General features: G+C 54.1%; 1 protein-coding gene across 2 annotated transcripts in view; it reads left to right on the top strand.

Annotated features, from left to right (window-relative positions):
• DHX37 (DEAH-box helicase 37) overlaps positions 1 to 17,085 on the top strand; it is a 43,022-nt gene extending 25,937 nt beyond the window's left edge. Inside the window, exons 16-27 of one of the 2 annotated variants that reach the window (XM_016924608.4) lie at positions 3,064 to 3,175; positions 6,349 to 6,455; positions 6,605 to 6,793; positions 9,700 to 9,824; positions 9,915 to 10,031; positions 11,341 to 11,513; positions 13,106 to 13,220; positions 13,360 to 13,497; positions 13,667 to 13,761; positions 13,851 to 13,924; positions 15,729 to 15,826; positions 16,022 to 17,085. In XM_016924608.4, the coding sequence (XP_016780097.4) occupies positions 3,064 to 3,175; positions 6,349 to 6,455; positions 6,605 to 6,793; positions 9,700 to 9,824; positions 9,915 to 10,031; positions 11,341 to 11,513; positions 13,106 to 13,220; positions 13,360 to 13,497; positions 13,667 to 13,761; positions 13,851 to 13,924; positions 15,729 to 15,826; positions 16,022 to 16,107 (1,429 nt within the window). In that variant the 3' untranslated portion in view covers positions 16,108 to 17,085. Of the gene's footprint in view, positions 1 to 3,063; positions 3,176 to 6,348; positions 6,456 to 6,604; positions 6,794 to 9,699; positions 9,825 to 9,914; positions 10,032 to 11,340; positions 11,514 to 13,105; positions 13,221 to 13,359; positions 13,498 to 13,666; positions 13,762 to 13,850; positions 13,925 to 15,728; positions 15,996 to 16,021 lie in introns of those variants that run through there. The other variant, XM_016924607.4, reaches the window with a different exon arrangement.
• The last annotated feature ends 219 nt before the right edge of the window (positions 17,086 to 17,304 follow it).

Raw genomic sequence — 17,304 nt, 5'->3', positions numbered from 1 at the left:
CTGACCTCGTGATCCACCCGCCTCGGCCTCCCAAAGTGTTGGGATCACAGGCGTGAGCCACTGTGCCCGGCCACTGTTTCTTTATTCTGCTACTGAGGTCAGGGCCAGCTCTTGAGTGCTGTTTGTTAACAGCTTGATCAGGATATAATTCACATACCATAAAGTACATAATTTTAAAGCGTACAATCCAGGAGTTTTTAGGACAGTCACAGAGTTGTGCAACCATCACCACAATCAATGTCAGAACTTCCCATCAACCCAAAAAGAAACCCTGTGACCACTGCAGTCACCCCTCTTCTTCCCCGCCCCAGCCTGTGGCAAGCATCAGTCCACTAGTTTTTGTCTGTAGGGATGTGCCTGTTGTGGGCAATTCAGATAAATGCAATAAAGGCATACAAGGTGTGGCCCCTCGTGTCTGGCCTCTGCCGCTCAGCACGGTGAGTTTTCAAGGCTCACCCCGGGTGGCAGGTGTCAGCACCCTGTTCCTGGCTGTGGCTGAATGATATCACACCATATGGATGTGCCGAGTTTTGTTTGTCTGTTCATCAGCTGGTGGACGTTTGGTTGTTTTCACCTCTTGTCTATTGTGGATAGTGCTGCTCTGAACACTCAAGTGCAAGGATTTGTCTGGCTCCGGTTTCATTGCTCTTGCAGTGGAACCTAAGAGAACCGCTGGGCCGTATGGTAACTCTGGGTTTAACTTACCGAGGAACCACCAAACTGTTTTCCACAGCAGCTGCCCCATTTGACATGCCTACCAACAGTGAATGAGGGTTTCAGTTTCTTCACGTCCTCACCAGCACTTTTTAATTTTTTTTTTTTTGAGATGGAGTCTCGCTATGTCACCCAGGCTGGAGTGCAGTGGTGCAATCTCAGCTCACTGCAACCTCCGCCTCCTGGGTTCAAGCAGTTCTCCTGCCTCACCCTCCCGAGTAGCTGGAATGATAGGCATGCACCACCATGTGCATATAATTTGTTTGTTTGTTTGTTTGTTTTGTTTTTGAGACTGAGTCTCACTGTTGTCGGCCTGGGCTAGAATGCAATGGTTCAATCTCAGCTCACTGCAACCTCCGCTTCCAGGATTCCAGCAATTCTCCTGCCTCAGCCTCCCAAGTAGCTGAGATTACAGGTGCCCACCACCACGCCCAGCTAATTTTTGTATTTTTAGTAGAGATGGGGGTTCACCATGTTGACCGGGCTGGTCTCGAACTCCTGACCTCAGGTGATCCACCTGCCTCAGCCTCCCAAAGTGCTGGGATTGCAGGCATTAGCCATGGCGCCCAGCCAATTTTTAGATTTTTAGTAGAGACGGGGTTTCACCATGTTGGCCAGACTGGTCTTGAACACCTGCCTCGGCCTCCCAAAGTGCTGGGATTATAGGCATGAACCACCATGCCTGGCCAGCACCAACACTTATTTTTAATATTTTTGTTTTGCTGGGGTTTTATTTGAGAGACAAAGTCTCACTCTGTTGCTCAGGCTGGAGTTCAGTGGCCCAAGTATAGCTCACTGCAGCCTCCGCCTCCTGGGCTCAAGCAGTCTTCCTGCCTCAGCCTCCCAAGTAGCTGGGAGTAGAGGCACGTGGCACTGTGCCTGGCTTCAGGTGTTTTTTTTTGTTTTGTTTTAATGTGTGACTATTTCCTGTCACACACAGCCCTGCCCTGGTCCTGAGAACAGGTGCCCTTACCTCACCCACCCCCACTTTTTTTTTAATATGAAAGCTTCAGTATTTTTGAGCCTAGCTCTCCTAGTGGATGTGAAGTGGTATCACATTGTGGCTTCGGTTTATGTTTCCCTAATGACTAATGAAGGCCTCTTCTCATGTACTTATTGGCCCTTTATGCATCTTTCTAGGGAACTGCCTATTCAGATCTTTTGCTCATTTTTTAATTAGGTTATTTGTCCTTTTATTATTGATCTGTAAGAGTTCTTTAGGCCAGGCGCCATGGCTCACGCCTGTAATCCCAGCACTTTGGGAGGATGAGGCGGGCAGATCACAAGGTCAGGAGTTCAAGACCAGCCTGGCCAACATAGTGAAACCCTGTCTCTACTAAAAATACAAAAATTAGCTGGGCATGGTGGCATGCACTTGTAATCCCAGCTACTTGGGAGGCTGAGGCAGGAGAATCACTTGAACCTGGGAGGCAGAGGTTGCAGTGAGCCAAGATCATGCCCCTGCACTCCAGCTTGGGCGACAGAGCGAGACTTCATCTCAAAAAAAAAAAAAAAGTTCTTTATATAATATAATCTGGATATTAGATCCTAATCAAATGTGTCATTGACAAATATTTTCTCCTAATCCGTGTGCTGTAATTGTGTGTGTGTGTGTGTGTGTGTGCGTGCACACGTGTATGTAATAAATAGCTTTATTGCTGTTCCTTTTGTCAGGGCTACATGTTAATTACAAAAGTAGAAAATTTAGAAAATTTACAAAGAAAACCAGTAAGAAGTAACTGTAGTTAAAGTGTAGAGTGCTATGCACCATCCCCTGTTTTAAGTACTCTACATGGAATAATACCTTTTCTTTTGGTTTTGAGATGGAGTCTCGCTCTGTCGCCCAGGCTGGAGTACAGTGGCGCCATCTGGCTCACCCCAACCTTTGCCTCCTGGGTTCAAGTGATTCTCCTGCCTCAGCCTCCCGAGTAGCTGGGACTACAGATGCACGCCGCTGTGCCTGGCTAATTTTTGTATTTTTAGTAGAGATGGGGTTTCCCCATGTTGGCCAGGCTGGTCTCGAACTCCTGACCTCAAGTGATCCGCCCACCCCAGCCTTCCAAAGTGCTGAGATTACAGGTGTGTGCCGCCACACCCAGCCAGTGGAATAATAGCTAATTAATTTTCACCAATTCCTTACGAGGCAGCGGCAATTTGAGCTGCATTTCACAGGTGAGGAGAATGAGGCAGGAAGCGGTAAAGCACCGTGCCTGCTGTCAGGTCAAGATCCAGTCCCAGTGGCATGACTGAGTTTTGTTTGTTGTCCCGGTTTCTGTCTGCCCAGGCTGTATTCGTCTGTGGTTTTTGGTGTGAGTTTTGTGTTTGTTGTCCCGGTTTCTCTCCGTCCAGGCTGTATTCATCTGCGGTTTTTGGTGACTTCGAGCAGTTTCCTCCTCCAGAAATCACCCGGAGGCCTGTTGAAGACTTAATCCTTCAAATGAAGGCACTCAACGTTGAAAAGGTCAGTTGCTGCCCCCAGCCCCGCTCTCAGCCACCCCAGTGGACCACCTCCCTTTCCCTGAGGCAGGGAGCCCAGAGCTGGGTCTGCTGGTGCCTGGCCTGCAGCAGCTGCTTACACAACAGTGCATCAGCAGGTGCTCCCAGGGCTTCTGGGCTCCTGTGACCGCTGCCTCCCCAGTGCTGCATCCCCCGTGGGCACCCAGGGGATGGCTGCCTGGAATAGAGGCAGCAGGGTCCAGCACGCTGTTCATGTACTATCCGTCCGTGGGGCGTGCAGAACGTGCTGCTGGCTCTTCCTGGCTGCAGCCTTCTCCGACCCAGTCCTCCAGTGGAGGGGGGGATCCCTCTAGGGTCACCCTCCCTCCCCCTGCTCCAGGGCAGGCTGAGCCAGGCAGTGCCCCGTGCCACGCTGCGTGCTGTCCTGTGGGCATTCAGATCCCCATTTAACTGATGAGGAAACGGAGGCAGGGAAGTGAAGGTTTTTGTCCAGGGACACACATCTAGTAAGTGACAGAACCCACATGGTCTCCTAGTGCCTTTTAAACATCTGTGCTCACTGATTTTTCTGGATGTTAATATGTTCAAAATCATAAAAACTTCAGATACTTGAGATCATCGGGGAGAAGGTGAAGCCCGTCCCACTGTCCACCATTTGTGACCTGTGTCCCAGTTATGTTTCCAAACACATAACATCCTGTACTTTATTCCTGTGGTTTTCTGAATATTGTCTGATATTTTACATGCTGCTTTGGGGGCTTGATTTTTTCACCTAATAAAAATCATGGGTGCTGGCCGGGCCTGGTGGCTCACACCTGTAATCCTAGCACTTTGGGAGGCTGAGGCATGTGGATTAGTTGAGGTCAGGAATTTGAGACCAGCCTGGCTAACATGGCAAAACCCCGTCTCTACTAAAAATACAAAAAAAAAAAAAAAAATTAGCCAGGGAGGCTGGGCGCAGTGGCTCACGCCTGTAATCTCAGCACTTTGGAAGGCCGAGGCAGGTGGGTCACAAAGTCAGGAGTTCAAGACCAGCTTGGCCAACAAGGTGAAACCCCGTCTCTAGTAAAGATACAAAAAATTAGCTGAGTGTGGTGGCACACGCCTGTAATCCCAGCTACTCGGGAGGCTGAGGCAGGATAATCACTTGAACCCAGGAGGCGGAGGTTGCAATGAGCCGAGATTGCGCCATTGCACTCCAGCCTGGGTGACAGGGCGAGACTCCGTCTCAAAAAAAAAAAAAAAAAAAAGCCAGGTGTGGTGACAGGTGCCTATAATCCCAGCTACTTGGGAGGCTGAGGCAGGAGAATCACTGGAACCTGGGAGGCAGAGGTTGCAGTGAGCCAAGATCATGCCGTTGCACTCCAGACTGGGAGACAGAGCAAGACTCCGTCCCAAAAAAAAAAAAAAAAGCTGGGTGCATTGGCTCACAGCACTTTGGGAGGCCGAGGCGGGTGGATCACAACATCAGGAGCTCGAGACCAGCCTGGCCAATATGGTGAAACTCCGTCTCTACTAAAAATATAAAAATTAGCCAGACGTGATGGTGGGCACCTGTAGTTCCAGCTACTCGGGAGGCTGAGGCAGGAGAATTCTTGAACCCAAGAGGCAGAGGTTGCAGTGAGCCGAGATCATGCCGTTGCACTCTAGCCTGGGCGATATAGCAAGACTCCATCTCACAAAAAAAAAAGAATCATGGATGCCAAGTATGTGCTGGGTGTTCAGCACGTGTGACCTCAGGTTATCCTCCCAGCCACTCTAGGAGGGAGTTACTAGTGTTATCACCCCATTTTTCAGATGAGGAGCCTGAGACACTGAGACAGGCCTGACTGTGGGTCACGTGGATAAAAAGTGTCAGGGCTGGGCTGGGAGCTCAGTGTGGCTGGGAGCACTGTCGGGAGTGCCTCCCACAAGTGACATCAAGTCCACTCTGTAGGAACTCCGCAGTGGTTTCCCCTGGCTCTTGAGTCAGCTCCAGAGCAGGCCCCCTCCTGCCTTCCCCCAGACCTGGGTTCCTAGCATTGCCTCCCTACCTGCGTGCCTGCTGCAGGCTCACCACCCCGCCTCTAGCTTTATTGAGATAGAGTTCAGGCACCACAGTCACCCATTGAAAGTGTGCGGGTCAGTAGTTTCCAGTGTGTTCACAAAGTTGTGCAGACATCACCACTGTGGCCATTTTCATCACCCCAGAAAGGAAGCATGTACCCTTTATCTGTCACCACCTCCCAGCTCCCTGGCCCCTGTGCCCACTCCTCTCCATGGATTTGCCAGTTTGGGACATTTCATGCAGATGGAATCCTACAACGCGTGGCCTTTGTGCCTGGCGTCTTTCCCCAAGTATGATGTTCTCAAGGTCCATCCGTGGTGTAGCGCGTGTCGCTGCTTCACTCCTTTTTGCGGCTGAATCATTGTCCATTTTATGGGTGGCCCACGTTTTGTTCATGCGCTCCTCCATTCAGACGCGCGGGTTGCTTCCATCTTTTGGCTATTGTGATAAATTTATTCACATTATTATTACTATTTTGAGATGGGGTCTCACTCTGTCACCCAGGCTGGAGTACAGTGGTGTGATCTCGGCTCACTGAAACCCCCACCTCCCAGGTTCAAGTGATTCTCCTGTCTCAGCCTCCCAAGTAGCTGGGACTACAGGCGAGCGCCACCACACCCAGCTAATTTTTGTATTTTTAGTAGAGATGGGGGGTTTCACCATATTGGTCAGGCTGGTCTCGAACTCCTGACCTCAGGTGATCTGCCCGCCTCAGCCTCCCAAAGTGCTGGGATTACAGGCGTGAGCCACCGCACCAGGCCAATTTATTCATATTATGCCTCACTAACTACCTGTGGCCCCTCCTGGTCAAATGACGCTCAGTCCTCATGAGTATAATAGTCTGTTAAAAACCGAAAAAAGCACCCAGCGGGGGCAAAGCACAGCCCTCAGTGCCTAGCCAGTGCTTGGGACGTGTTTTTGAGTGAATGGATGAGGTGAGTGAGTGAAGGAGGCTTTGGGGTTCCATTGGGACCTGGCCTTTGAGAGTGCCCCAGGCCCCTGTGTCCCCACTGGCATGAGCTGAGTCCGGAGAGAGGGGCTGGAGGGAGTGCCTGCCACAGACGGAGCAGGGAGCACCGGACCTGTTCTTGGCATTCACCCTGTCCCTGCCACGTCTCCTTGTGTCCCAGGTCATCAACTTCCCCTTCCCGACGCCCCCCTCTGTGGAAGCCCTTCTTGCCGCCGAGGAGCTGTTGATCGCACTGGGTGCCCTGCAACCGCCCCAGAAAGCAGAAAGGTAAGGCCAAGAGATGCAGAGCCCAGTTCCTGCCCCGTTCAGGGCCCTTTCTCCCTTTTGCTGGGCCTGAGCTGCCTCAAGCGTGGGGCCTCCCAGCTGTGGCTCCAGAGCTCCTCTCAGAGCACTGCCACCACCACCTCCATCTCCAGGGTGAAGCAACTGCAGGAGAACCGGCTGAGCTGCCCCATCACTGCGCTGGGCCGGACAATGGCCACGTTCCCCGTGGCACCCCGCTACGCTAAGATGCTGGCGCTGAGCCGACAACACGGCTGCCTGCCCTATGCCATCACCATCGTGGCCAGCATGACGGTGCGGGAGCTGTTTGAGGAGCTGGACAGGTACGAGGTTGGCGGCTGGGCACTCAGGGCCAAGCTCAGTTCCGACGGGGGCTCCGGGCTGAGAGCCGAGTTGCACCCCGGCTTCCTAGGGAATCACCGGCGTGTTGGGTAGCCTCCTGCAAGACCCTCGTTCTCTCTGAGCCCTTCGGTATTCTGATCTCTGCAGTGGCCGTGTTGGTGCCTGTCTGCTGCCCCTTATAGGTCACATCAAATAGACTAGGAGGTGGGGGGATTCCCCCGATCATCAGTGGGTCATAGATTCCAAAAAAGGACACTTTGAGTGAAACCATTTAAAACATAGACCAAAATAGGGAAAAGCAGTACCCTTGAAAAGTGTCACTAAGGCGAGGTGCGGTGGCTCACACCTGTAATCCCAGCACTCTGGGAGGCTGAGACTTGAGGTCAGGAGTTTGAGACTAGCCTGGACATGGTAAAACCCCATTTGTATAAAAAAATACAAAAATTAGCCAGGCGTGGTGGTGCATGCCTGTAGTCCCAGCTACTCGGGAGGCTGAGGTAGAAGAATCATTTGAACCCAGGAGGTAGAGGTTGCAGTGAGCTGAGATTGTGCCACTGCACTCTAGCCTGGGCAACAGAGTGAGACCCTTCTCTAAAAAAAGAAAAAGAAAAGTGACACTAAGACTGTGAAAGTATGTTGAAAGTATGTTTAGTGCATTGTGTATTTAACAAAATTTACTTATAGATTATGACTACATGCTAATTCTTAGAATGAACAATTATTTAATAATTTCCTGGCATCCTATTGCGTAGATCTGCCTTTGGCAGCTTAATGATAAAAGGGGTCATTTCTGCAGAGATTTCTGGAAGCAACTTGAGTTTCTCAAGGGCTTGGTAAGTCTTCAGCGTTCACATCATTCCTCCTGAAACCGCCTTTCACGCCATCAGTTTTGACCATCTCTCCCTCAGCTGTGAGCCAGGCTTCTGCTGCCACCATCTCTCGTCCACTGTGAATGGTACAGGCAGGCCCACAATGTCACTTCATCGACTCTGTGAGCCTCTGCATCTTGTGCAAAGCCTGCTGCTTCCCTTAGGGTCAATCTGCCTGTGTTTGGACCATCTTGTCAGATGACAGAGCAGACACTAGTTGGGAAGGCAGTTAGGTGGACACTGGGGAATCTGTTGAGATCTGGATGGTTTTTCTTTGTTTATCCTCCACCACCTCCCCTCCCCAGTCCCACCCACCCTAACCAGGAACTTTGCTTTAGGCCACGTCACTGCATGGGCCATTCCATACCGCAGCCACTAACCACACGTGGCCTCAGCCTGTGAAATGTGGCAGTTACGGCAACAAACTGACTTAAAACCTTACTTATTTTTAATAGTTTAAATTTAAACAGCCACATGTGGCTAGTGGCCACTGTATTGGCCAGTGGAGTTCCAGACCTTTCCCTGTGCTCTGCACGGACAGAGTTTTAATTTGAGGAAATGAGATCAGATGGTCCTGTATCTTTTCAGGGTCAGTGCATCTGAACTTCAAAAGCAGCTTTAGCCGGGCATGGTGGCTCACGCCTGTAATCCCAGCACTTGGGAGGCCGAGGCAGGCAGATCACTTGAGAGGTCAGGAATTTGAGACCAGCCTGGCCAACATGGTGAAACCCTGTCTCTACTAAAAATCAAAAAGCGGGCATGGTGATGGACACCTGTAATCCCAGCTATTCGTCAGAATCCCTTGGGGGAGAATAATAGGGTTCTCTGGAGAAACAGAAAGTGGTGTCAGTTTCAGTCGGGGTCTGAAGGCCCAAGAACCAGGAGCATCGAGGGCAGGGAAGACCCAGCTCACACAGTCAGCAGAGCCCGAAGTCACACCTCCTCTGCCTACTTGGGCCCTCAGTGGATTGGATGTGGCCCACACCCACATTGGGGGAGGGCAGTAGCTTTATGCCAGTCACCAATTCAAAGAAACACCCAGAAATAAGGCTTAATTAGCTATCTGGGCATCCCTTTGCCCAGTCAAGTGGACACAAAATTAACCATTACATGTAAGGTCTTGAAAACCAGGTGTCTTGGCCTCTGCCCAGATCTCCTGGTCCCAGCATCTCTAAGACTCCCACGTGATGCTGGTGTCAAGGCTCTGTAGCGTGGTGACTGAGAGCTCAGGTATGGTTCAAATCTCTCTCTGCCATTCTGAGCTGTGTGACCTTAGGCAAGTGACTGTACCACTCTGAGCTTCATTTTCTCCATCTGGAAAATGGGGATGATGATAATGATAATAATTGGATTGTTGGTAGAATTAAATGAGTTAACACAAGCAAAGTGCCTTGAGCCGTGCCTGACACATATGTAAGTGTTAGTATTATTTTCAGGTTTGGAAGCCACTGGCATCATTCATTTATTCAGTCCACCCTTGGCAGCTATTTAAGCAGTTTGCAGAGTTTTTTATTACCTAAAAATGGTGCAGTGGCCGGGCACGGTGGCTCATGCCTGTAATCCCAGCACTTTGGGAGGCCGAGACGGGCGGATCACGAAGTCAGGAGATCGAGACCATTCTGGCTAACACGGTGAAACCCCGTCTCTACTAAACAAAAAATGCAAAAAATTAGCCGGGCCTGGTGGTGGGCACCTGTAGTCCCAGCTACTCGGGAGGCTGAGTCAGGAGAATGGTGTGAACCCGGAAGGCGGAACTTGCAGTGAACCGAGATCACACCACACCACTGCACTGGGCGACAGAGCGAGACTCTGTCTCAAAAAAAAGAAAAAAAAAAGAACAACAGTGCAGCGGTGGCTGCCAATGGTGAATTTTGAGCTGGACCTTAATACCTTAATTACATTCATCAGTGACCCCACAAGGCCTCTGAGCCTGTCCCGATGAATAAAGGAGTTCCCCGTGCTGAGGCCCTGAGCGCAGCCGAGGCCCCAGCCCAGACAGTATGTATGTGTGTTTGCAGACCAGCGGCCAGTGACGAGGAGCTCGCCAGGCTGAAGAGCAAGCGGGCCCGGGTGGCCCAGATGAAGAGGACCTGGGCAGGGCAGGGGGCTTCTCTGAAGCTCGGCGACCTCATGGTGCTGCTGGGTTTGTGCCCTGCCCGCTGGAGGGTGGCGGGAGGGTCACCCAGGTCTGGGATGGGTCAGAGAGAGAGCATGCCCCCTCTTCGTCCCCCAGGTGCCGTGGGAGCCTGTGAGTATGCCGGCTGCACACCCCAGTTTTGCGAAGCCAACGGGCTGCGGTACAAAGCCATGATGGAGATCCGGCGCCTGCGGGGCCAGCTGACCACCGCAGGTACGGCCCCGCGCCGGCACGCCGCTGCACCTGGCGGGCAACCTGACCTGGGCACCTGAAATGTTTAAAAAAGTGATCCATAGAGTCCGTGTTTGCAAACTTGCTACGCACCAAAATGTATTTATAACCCTAAATCAATACTTGGGGAGCTTTTCCAGGAACAAGGGAATGTGCACATGAGCAGGGCACTAACAGATTCGAGCCACCAGCCTGCACCCTCCCCCACCAGGTCGTCGCTCAGTTTCACCTTTTCCCTGGCGATACCCCCTGCCGTTTTCCATCACCACTGTGGCCTGGACCCCTCTTCCCTCCCACATGTCCCCCAGACCCTTCTCATGCAGAAGGATGAGGCCTTGCCCTGGACTCTACCTCAGCTCAGCAGCACAAATACTTCCTGCCACCAACACCCAGGGAAGCTTGAGAGGAAGGAAATGTCCTCCAACATATGGCAAGAGGACGATGCGTAGAGAGGGCAGCGTGGACACTGGGTCTCTTCTGGGCAGGCCACGTTCTTGCACCCAAGGCTAGTGGAGAATTTGCCTTCCATTTAAGCAGATCCCAGGGTTTGATGCCAGAATTGATGGCTCTCTTCCGGCCGATCCTTCTCCCAGCGCCAGGTGCATGGTGGTGGCCCTGTCACCATGCTCTGTGTCCTTCTGGCTGTGGCTTTCCAGAGCAGCCCCATTCCAGGTGCAGCAGCTTAGAATTGCAGTCAGTCTCCAGACAGCGCTGGTTACAGTAGCTTGGTGACATTAGACCTTTATTGTTGCAAGGAAGAGAAGTCACTTGAGTCAGCAGCCCAGGGCGTTTCTCTGCTGCCATCCTCCTGCCATTCGCTGTGCCTTCCATCCTAAGGTCACCTCTTGGGCTGAGGAGGTAGTTGGAGGCTTAGTCACCTCTGCCTTCCAGGCAAGAGAAGGGAAGGATGAGGCCAGGCCACCCGCCGGCTGTCCTGTTCCCGTATTGAACGTTCCCAGGAATTCCAGCCGCAACTTCCTTCTTCACATCATGGACCAGAACTGAGTCTGAGGCCACCTGGGTGTTAGGGGAGGGCTGTCTCCTCGAAGAATGCTCTGCTGCCCAGGCAGGACGTGGGGCTTTGTCCCAAGGGAGGAGGAGAGAATGGGGGGGCGGCTGCAATCCTGCCTGCTGGGGGCTTTGGGTCCTGCTGGTGGCCTCTGGGGAGGGGCTGAGACAAGCAGGTGGCTGAGGCTAGAGCACTGAGCATGGTTGGGACTTTCTAGGAGGTCAGGGCAGAGCTGGCTCCGGGCCTTGCCACCACCGACCTCACTCTTGGTTCTCCCCTCAGTCAATGCCGTGTGCCCCGAGGCTGAGCTCTTCGTGGATCCCAAGATGCAGCCGCCCACCGAGAGCCAGGTGACCTACCTGCGACAGATCGTGACGGCCGGCCTGGGGGACCACCTGGCCCGCAGGGTCCAGAGCGAGGAGATGCTGGAGGACAAGTGGAGGAACGCCTACAAGGTGCGGCCCCCACCGCCTCCCTGCCCGGGTAGCTTGGGGCACCTGGCGAGGGGCAGGCGGGCTGGGCCCTCAGGGTCTGGGGAGGCTTGTTCCCTCTCAGCTGTGGGTCCCCACTGAGGAACAAGTGGGGCTTGCAGTAGAATCACATCTTCCTTGGTTAGTTTCTCCCAACTTTTTTTTTTTAATAACAGTTTAGTGGAGATAGAATTCACACAGCATTTAAACTCTTTTGGGGTTTTTTGTGTTTTCTAGAAACAAGGTCTCGCTCTGTTGCCCAGGATAGAGTGCAGTGGCACAATCATAGCTCACTGCAGCCTCGAATTCCCAGGCACAAATAACCTTCTCGCCGCAGCCTCCTGAGTAGTTGGGACTGCAGGGGGCACACCACCACCTCCGACTAATTTTGTTGTTGTTGTTTTCTTTTTTGAGACAGATCCTCACTCTGTTGCCCAGATTAGAGTGTAGTGGTGCGAACTCAGCTCACTGCAACCTCCACCTCCTGGGTTCCAGCAATTTTCCTGCCTCAGCCTCCCAAATAGCTAGGATTACAGGTGTGTGCCACCATGCCCAGCTAATTTTTGTATTTTTAGTAGAGAAGGGGTTTCACCATTTTGGCCAGGCTGGTCTTGAACTCCTGGCCTCAAGTGATCTGCCCGCCTTGGCCTCCCAAAACGCTGGGCTTACAAGCAGTGTTACCCAGGCTAGTCTTGAACTCCTGGCCTCTAGGAATCCTTCCACCTTGGCCTCCCAAAGTGTTAGGATGACAAGTGTGACCCACTGCATCTGGCCTGCATTTAAACCCATTTAAAGTGTTCAATTCAGTGGGTTTTAGTATTTTCACAGAGTTTTGCAACCATTATCATAGTTAACTTTAGAACATTTTTATTACCCGACAAAGAAACCCCACATCTGTAAGCTGTGAGTCCCCAGTTCCCCGTCACCCCCGTTTTCATGATCCTGCTTTCCATCTGTGGATCTGCCTGTTCTGGACATTTGGCATGAGTGGAATCTTAACATACATGGCTTTTCATGTCTGGCCTCTTTCACTTAGTGTGATGCTTTCAAGCCCCATCCACGCCATGGCAGGTGTCGGTGCTTCCTTTTTTTTTTTTTTTGAGAAGGAGTTTTGCTCTTGTTGCCCAAGCCGGAGTGCAATGGCATGATCTCAGCTCACTGCAACCTCCACCTCCCGGGTTCAAGCAATTCTCCTGCCTCAGCCTCCCGAGTAGCTGGGATTACAGGTGTGTGCCACCATGCCCAGTTAATTTTTTGTATTTTTAGTAGAAATGGGGTTTCACCAACATGGTGAAACCAGCCAGGCTGGTCTCGAACTCTTGACCTCAGATGATCCACCCTCCTCGGCCTCCCAGAGTGTTGGGATTACAGGCGTGAGCCATCGCACCCGGCACTTCCTTCCTTTTCACGGCTGGATCAGACTCCAGTGTGTGGATGGGCCGCATTTCCCGGCAGATGGAGCACTCTCCCACTTTTGCGGCTGGAGTGGATAATCAGATTCTTCTCCTGGGTTGAAAGTATGCGGAGCCCCTGGGCATGGGTTCTTCCCTGACCACATCACTCTCCATTCTCTGCAGACCCCTCTCCTCGACGACCCTGTCTTCATCCACCCCAGCTCCGTCCTTTTCAAAGAGCTCCCCGAGTTTGTGGTCTACCAGGAAATCGTGGAGACCACCAAGATGTACATGAAAGGTGCCGAGGCCTGCGGACAGCCCCTTGTCCCCCGATGGTGACGCTAATGGGGGTGTGGCTGGGACCCTGGGGCAGAGGCATGGCAGCCCCTCCCACGGAGGGTGCCGCTGTAACCCCAGCTTCCTCCCCCGGCCCCCAGGCGTCTCTAGCGTGGAGGTCCAGTGGATCCCGGCCCTGCTGCCCTCTTACTGCCAGTTTGACAAGCCCCTGGAGGAACCAGCCCCTACCTACTGCCCCGAGCGGGGGCGGGTGCTGTGTCACCGGGCCAGCGTGTTCTGTGAGTTGGGGCAGTGTCCTGGGCAACCTGAGCCTCCTGCAGCCATCGGCTTCTCGGACACACGGTCCTGTCCCCTGCCCCCGGACGTGTGTGTCTCGGGTGGGGCAGGGATGGGACTCGGGAGGGCAGCTGCAGGAGGGTCCCTGTCTCACTGGCTCCCACCTTCTAGATCGCGTGGGCTGGCCTCTCCCCGCCATCGAGGTGGATTTTCCAGAGGGGATTGACCGCTACAAGCACTTTGCCCGGTTCCTGCTGGAAGGGCAGGTAGGTGGCACAGCGGCTCCAGACCCTCATCTCGGGTACCGTGGGCAGCAGCAGCCCGGGCCTCACCCCTTCCTGTGGTCTCTCATCAGGTCTTCCGCAAGCTGGCCTCATACCAGAGCTGTCTGCTGTCCAGCCCCGGCACCATGCTGAAGACGTGGGCCAGGTACTGCCTTCGGTGGGAGCCTCGCAGTGGGCAGGAGGGGTCCGAGGCCTGAATGACCTCCCTGGGGCTGCCGGGACAAAGCACCACACACAGGGAGGCTTAAAACATCAGAAGTCTGTGCTCAGGTCTGAAGGCTCTGCAGAGCCACGGTCTGTGCAGCGGCTCTCGGGGAGGGTCCGTCTTGCCTCTGTCGGCCTCCTGGGCTTGTGGCCACATCACTCCAGTCTCTGCCTCCATCTTCACGTGGCCATCTCTCTGTGTGTCTTTAGTCTCCCTCCCTGTGTTCTCCTTATAAGGACACCAGTCATTGTATTCAGGGCCCACCCTACTCCAGGATGACCTCTCCTTAACTCATGACATTTGCAGTGACCCTCTTTCCATATAAGGTCACACGCTGATGTTCTGGGTGGACATGAATCTGGGATAGGGGAGACACTGGGCAGCTCCCACAGAGCCGCCAGGTGTCAGTGGGAGGCATCCTGCCCTCCTGGCCCTGGGGACTTCCTCCCAGCTGAGCAGACCCCTGCCCCATCCCGCCCACCACCTCTGCTTCAGGGCTCACCCTTGCCCTCTGCCTCCTGCTTCTGCTCTCCTCCTGCCTGTGGTCCAGACCCACAGACACCTCCCCCTTCCTGGGGCTGGTGGGGCCTATGGTGCAGGGGCTTGGGGCACTGGAGGCAGGCCTCAAGGTGCAGGCAGGTGCCAGGGACTCGAGAGGGGATGTGGGGCACAGCACCCGCTGCTGGGCTGTCAGGAGCCGTGTCAGTCACTCAGCTCACATTTTCCAGTGTGGCCCTGTCCCAGGCATGTTCTCGGGGCTGGGATACAGACACGATCTCTGTCCCACAGCGGCATTGCTCGGCCCCAGAGGGACAGAGCAGGACATGAGTGAGGCCTCGGTGGGCAGGGGGTGGAGTGCGACTGGGCTGGTCGGGGAGAGCCTCACTGGGCAGATTCAAAGGAGCCAGGGCTGCAGCTGGGCACAAATCTGGAGGAAGGTTCTAGATGAGACAAGTTGCATGCACAGAGCAGCCTTGGTGGGCCAGGAATGTGGACCAGAGGCAGCCAGGGTGGATGGGAGGAGGTGGGATCTAGAGCCTTCTGTCCCGGGATGATTAGGGGAAGGGGACCCTTTGCCTTCTCTTTTATTTTATTATTATTATTTATTTTTTAGAAGGCCTGTCTAGAGAATTATGTTTTTTTGCTTTTGAGTTTTGTTTGTTTGCTTGTTTGTTTGAGACCGAGTTTTGTTCTTGTTGCCCAGGCTGGAGTGCAATGGCGTGATCTTGGCTCACTGCAGCCTCTGCCTCCTGGGTTCAAGTGATTCTCCTGCCTCAGCCTCCTGAGTAGCTGGGATTACAGGTGACTGCCACCATGCCCGGCAAATATTTTTGGATTTTTAGTAGAGCTAGGGTTTCACCATGTTAGCCAGGTTGGTCTCGAACTCCTGGCCTCAGGTGATCCACCTGCCTCAGCTTCCCAAAGTGCTGGGATTACAGGCGTGAGCCACCACGCTCAGCCAGTTTGTTTGTTTTTGAGACAAGTTCTTGCCCTGTTGCCCAGGCTGGAGTGCAGTGGTGCAGTCATGGTTCACTGCAGCCTCCAACTCCCAGGCTCAAGGGATCCTCCTACTTCAGCCTCCTGAGTAACTGGGGCTACAGGTGCATGTCACCATGCCCAGCCAGCTCTTCACCCTCCTGGGTGGGGCTGGTGGGGTGGTGATGCCTGCCCTGCTTTCGGGCCCCCAGCAGCAGCCGGTCTGTGCCCTGGCTGCCTGCCACCAACCTGCATTCCTGCCCCACAGGCTGCAGCCCCGTACGGAGAGCCTTCTGCGAGCCCTGGTTGCAGAGAAGGCTGACTGCCATGAAGCCTTGCTGGCTGCTTGGAAGAAAAACCCCAAATGTGAGTTTGACCAAGGCCAGGGGGTGGGAGTAGACAGGATGGGGTCACTGAGGCAGGGGCTTTGTGCTTTGTGCACGGTCAGCCCTGGCTTGGCAGAAGGATCTGGCCCCACAGCTGCTGGCCAGCTTTTTGTCACCTGAGGAGAGTCCCTGGGCCAGGGTCACCCTGACACTGTCCTCCTTCCCTCCCCTGCAGACCTGCTGGCTGAGTACTGTGAGTGGCTTCCACAGGCCATGCACCCCGATATCGAGAAAGCCTGGCCCCCCACCACTGTCCACTGACCAGAAACCTGGCTGCAGGGCCGAGGACTGGTTTGGGGACTGGAGGGCTGGCAGCAGCCTGTCACCGTGTGACCGTGACCACCTGGCATGGGCTTCGTGGCCTGCTCTCAGGAAGTGGGTCAAGCCCTGGGAACCCTCATCCATGAGAGCTCGATCCCGTATGAAGGGTGCTGCCGCCCGTGCCATCTGGCCTGGGGGTGACTTTTTGAACTGTTTATTATATGGTGGATGATGATTTCATCTCACGTGCTGGACGCTGTTCTGTTCAGTGTGCTCTTTGGACTACATTAGTCCCCTGTGGAGCAGCAGGGCTGGAGATCTCTGCAGTCCCTTCCCCGCCTGCCCTGCCAGAAGGCCGAGGAGGCACGTGGAGGGCCTCCTTCCTGCAATTCTTCCCTCTCCAGAGTCAGAGAGGGCTGCCCAGCCCTGGCCTCACAGCCGTCCCAGATGTTAGGTGAGCCACCGAGCTCTGTGTTGACCTTGAGGGGCCTGGCTGGGGGCCCCCAGGCTCCATGCCTTCTTGGGAGGGTGGCCGCCAACGCCTTTCCTGTGTTATGGCAACAGGGAGTGGGCATCTCATCTGCCTGTGGTCAGCTCTCAGACGGCAGGGAGCGGAGCTGACGTTGGCTGTGCTTGGTCACCGCTGCCATGCCGCAGAGGATGCGCCTAGCTGGGCTGGGGCCACACGACTATTATGTTGGCCTTGAACGGGGACTGCAGAGCCCTCAGTTTGTCTCCCTTGTTCCTCTGTGGCTGAGGTGGGAGGGGGAGGGTGGGGTAGGTCCCCCAGCAAGAAAGAGGGACAGGAGCACCCCAGGCAGGACCAAGGAGTCGGGAGGCCCCTGCCTTCTGTCCTCCATGGTGAGGGCACAGATGTCTCCCCAGAGCCCAGCGCTGGCAGAATGGATTCTGCTCCTGGCTTTGCTTCTGCGGCTTCGGTGGAGACAGTTACGGAATAAAATGTTCCTTGCACCCAGATTGTGTTGTGGAATGCACTTGGGGAAGGACACCCAGGTGGCCAGTGTGCTGTCCCGGGACGTGGCCTGGTGGCCGACCTGCCTTCCCAGCACTGCTGTCTGCTTTAAGGAGGCCTCTCCTCACTGGGTTTACTTACCTCCCTGGCTGCTCTCAAAGCCCAAGCAGCAACCTCTCCCCACCTGCCCCAGAGCCGAGATGGCAGCCCGGCCCTTCTCACTC

The sequence above is a fragment of the Pan troglodytes genome, chromosome 10 (assembly GCF_028858775.2).
Source record: "Pan troglodytes isolate AG18354 chromosome 10, NHGRI_mPanTro3-v2.0_pri, whole genome shotgun sequence".
NCBI classification, from domain to species: Eukaryota; Metazoa; Chordata; class Mammalia; order Primates; family Hominidae; genus Pan; species Pan troglodytes.
The sequence above is the reverse complement of the archived record's forward strand: the minus strand, read 5'-3'. Positions and strand labels throughout refer to the sequence as shown.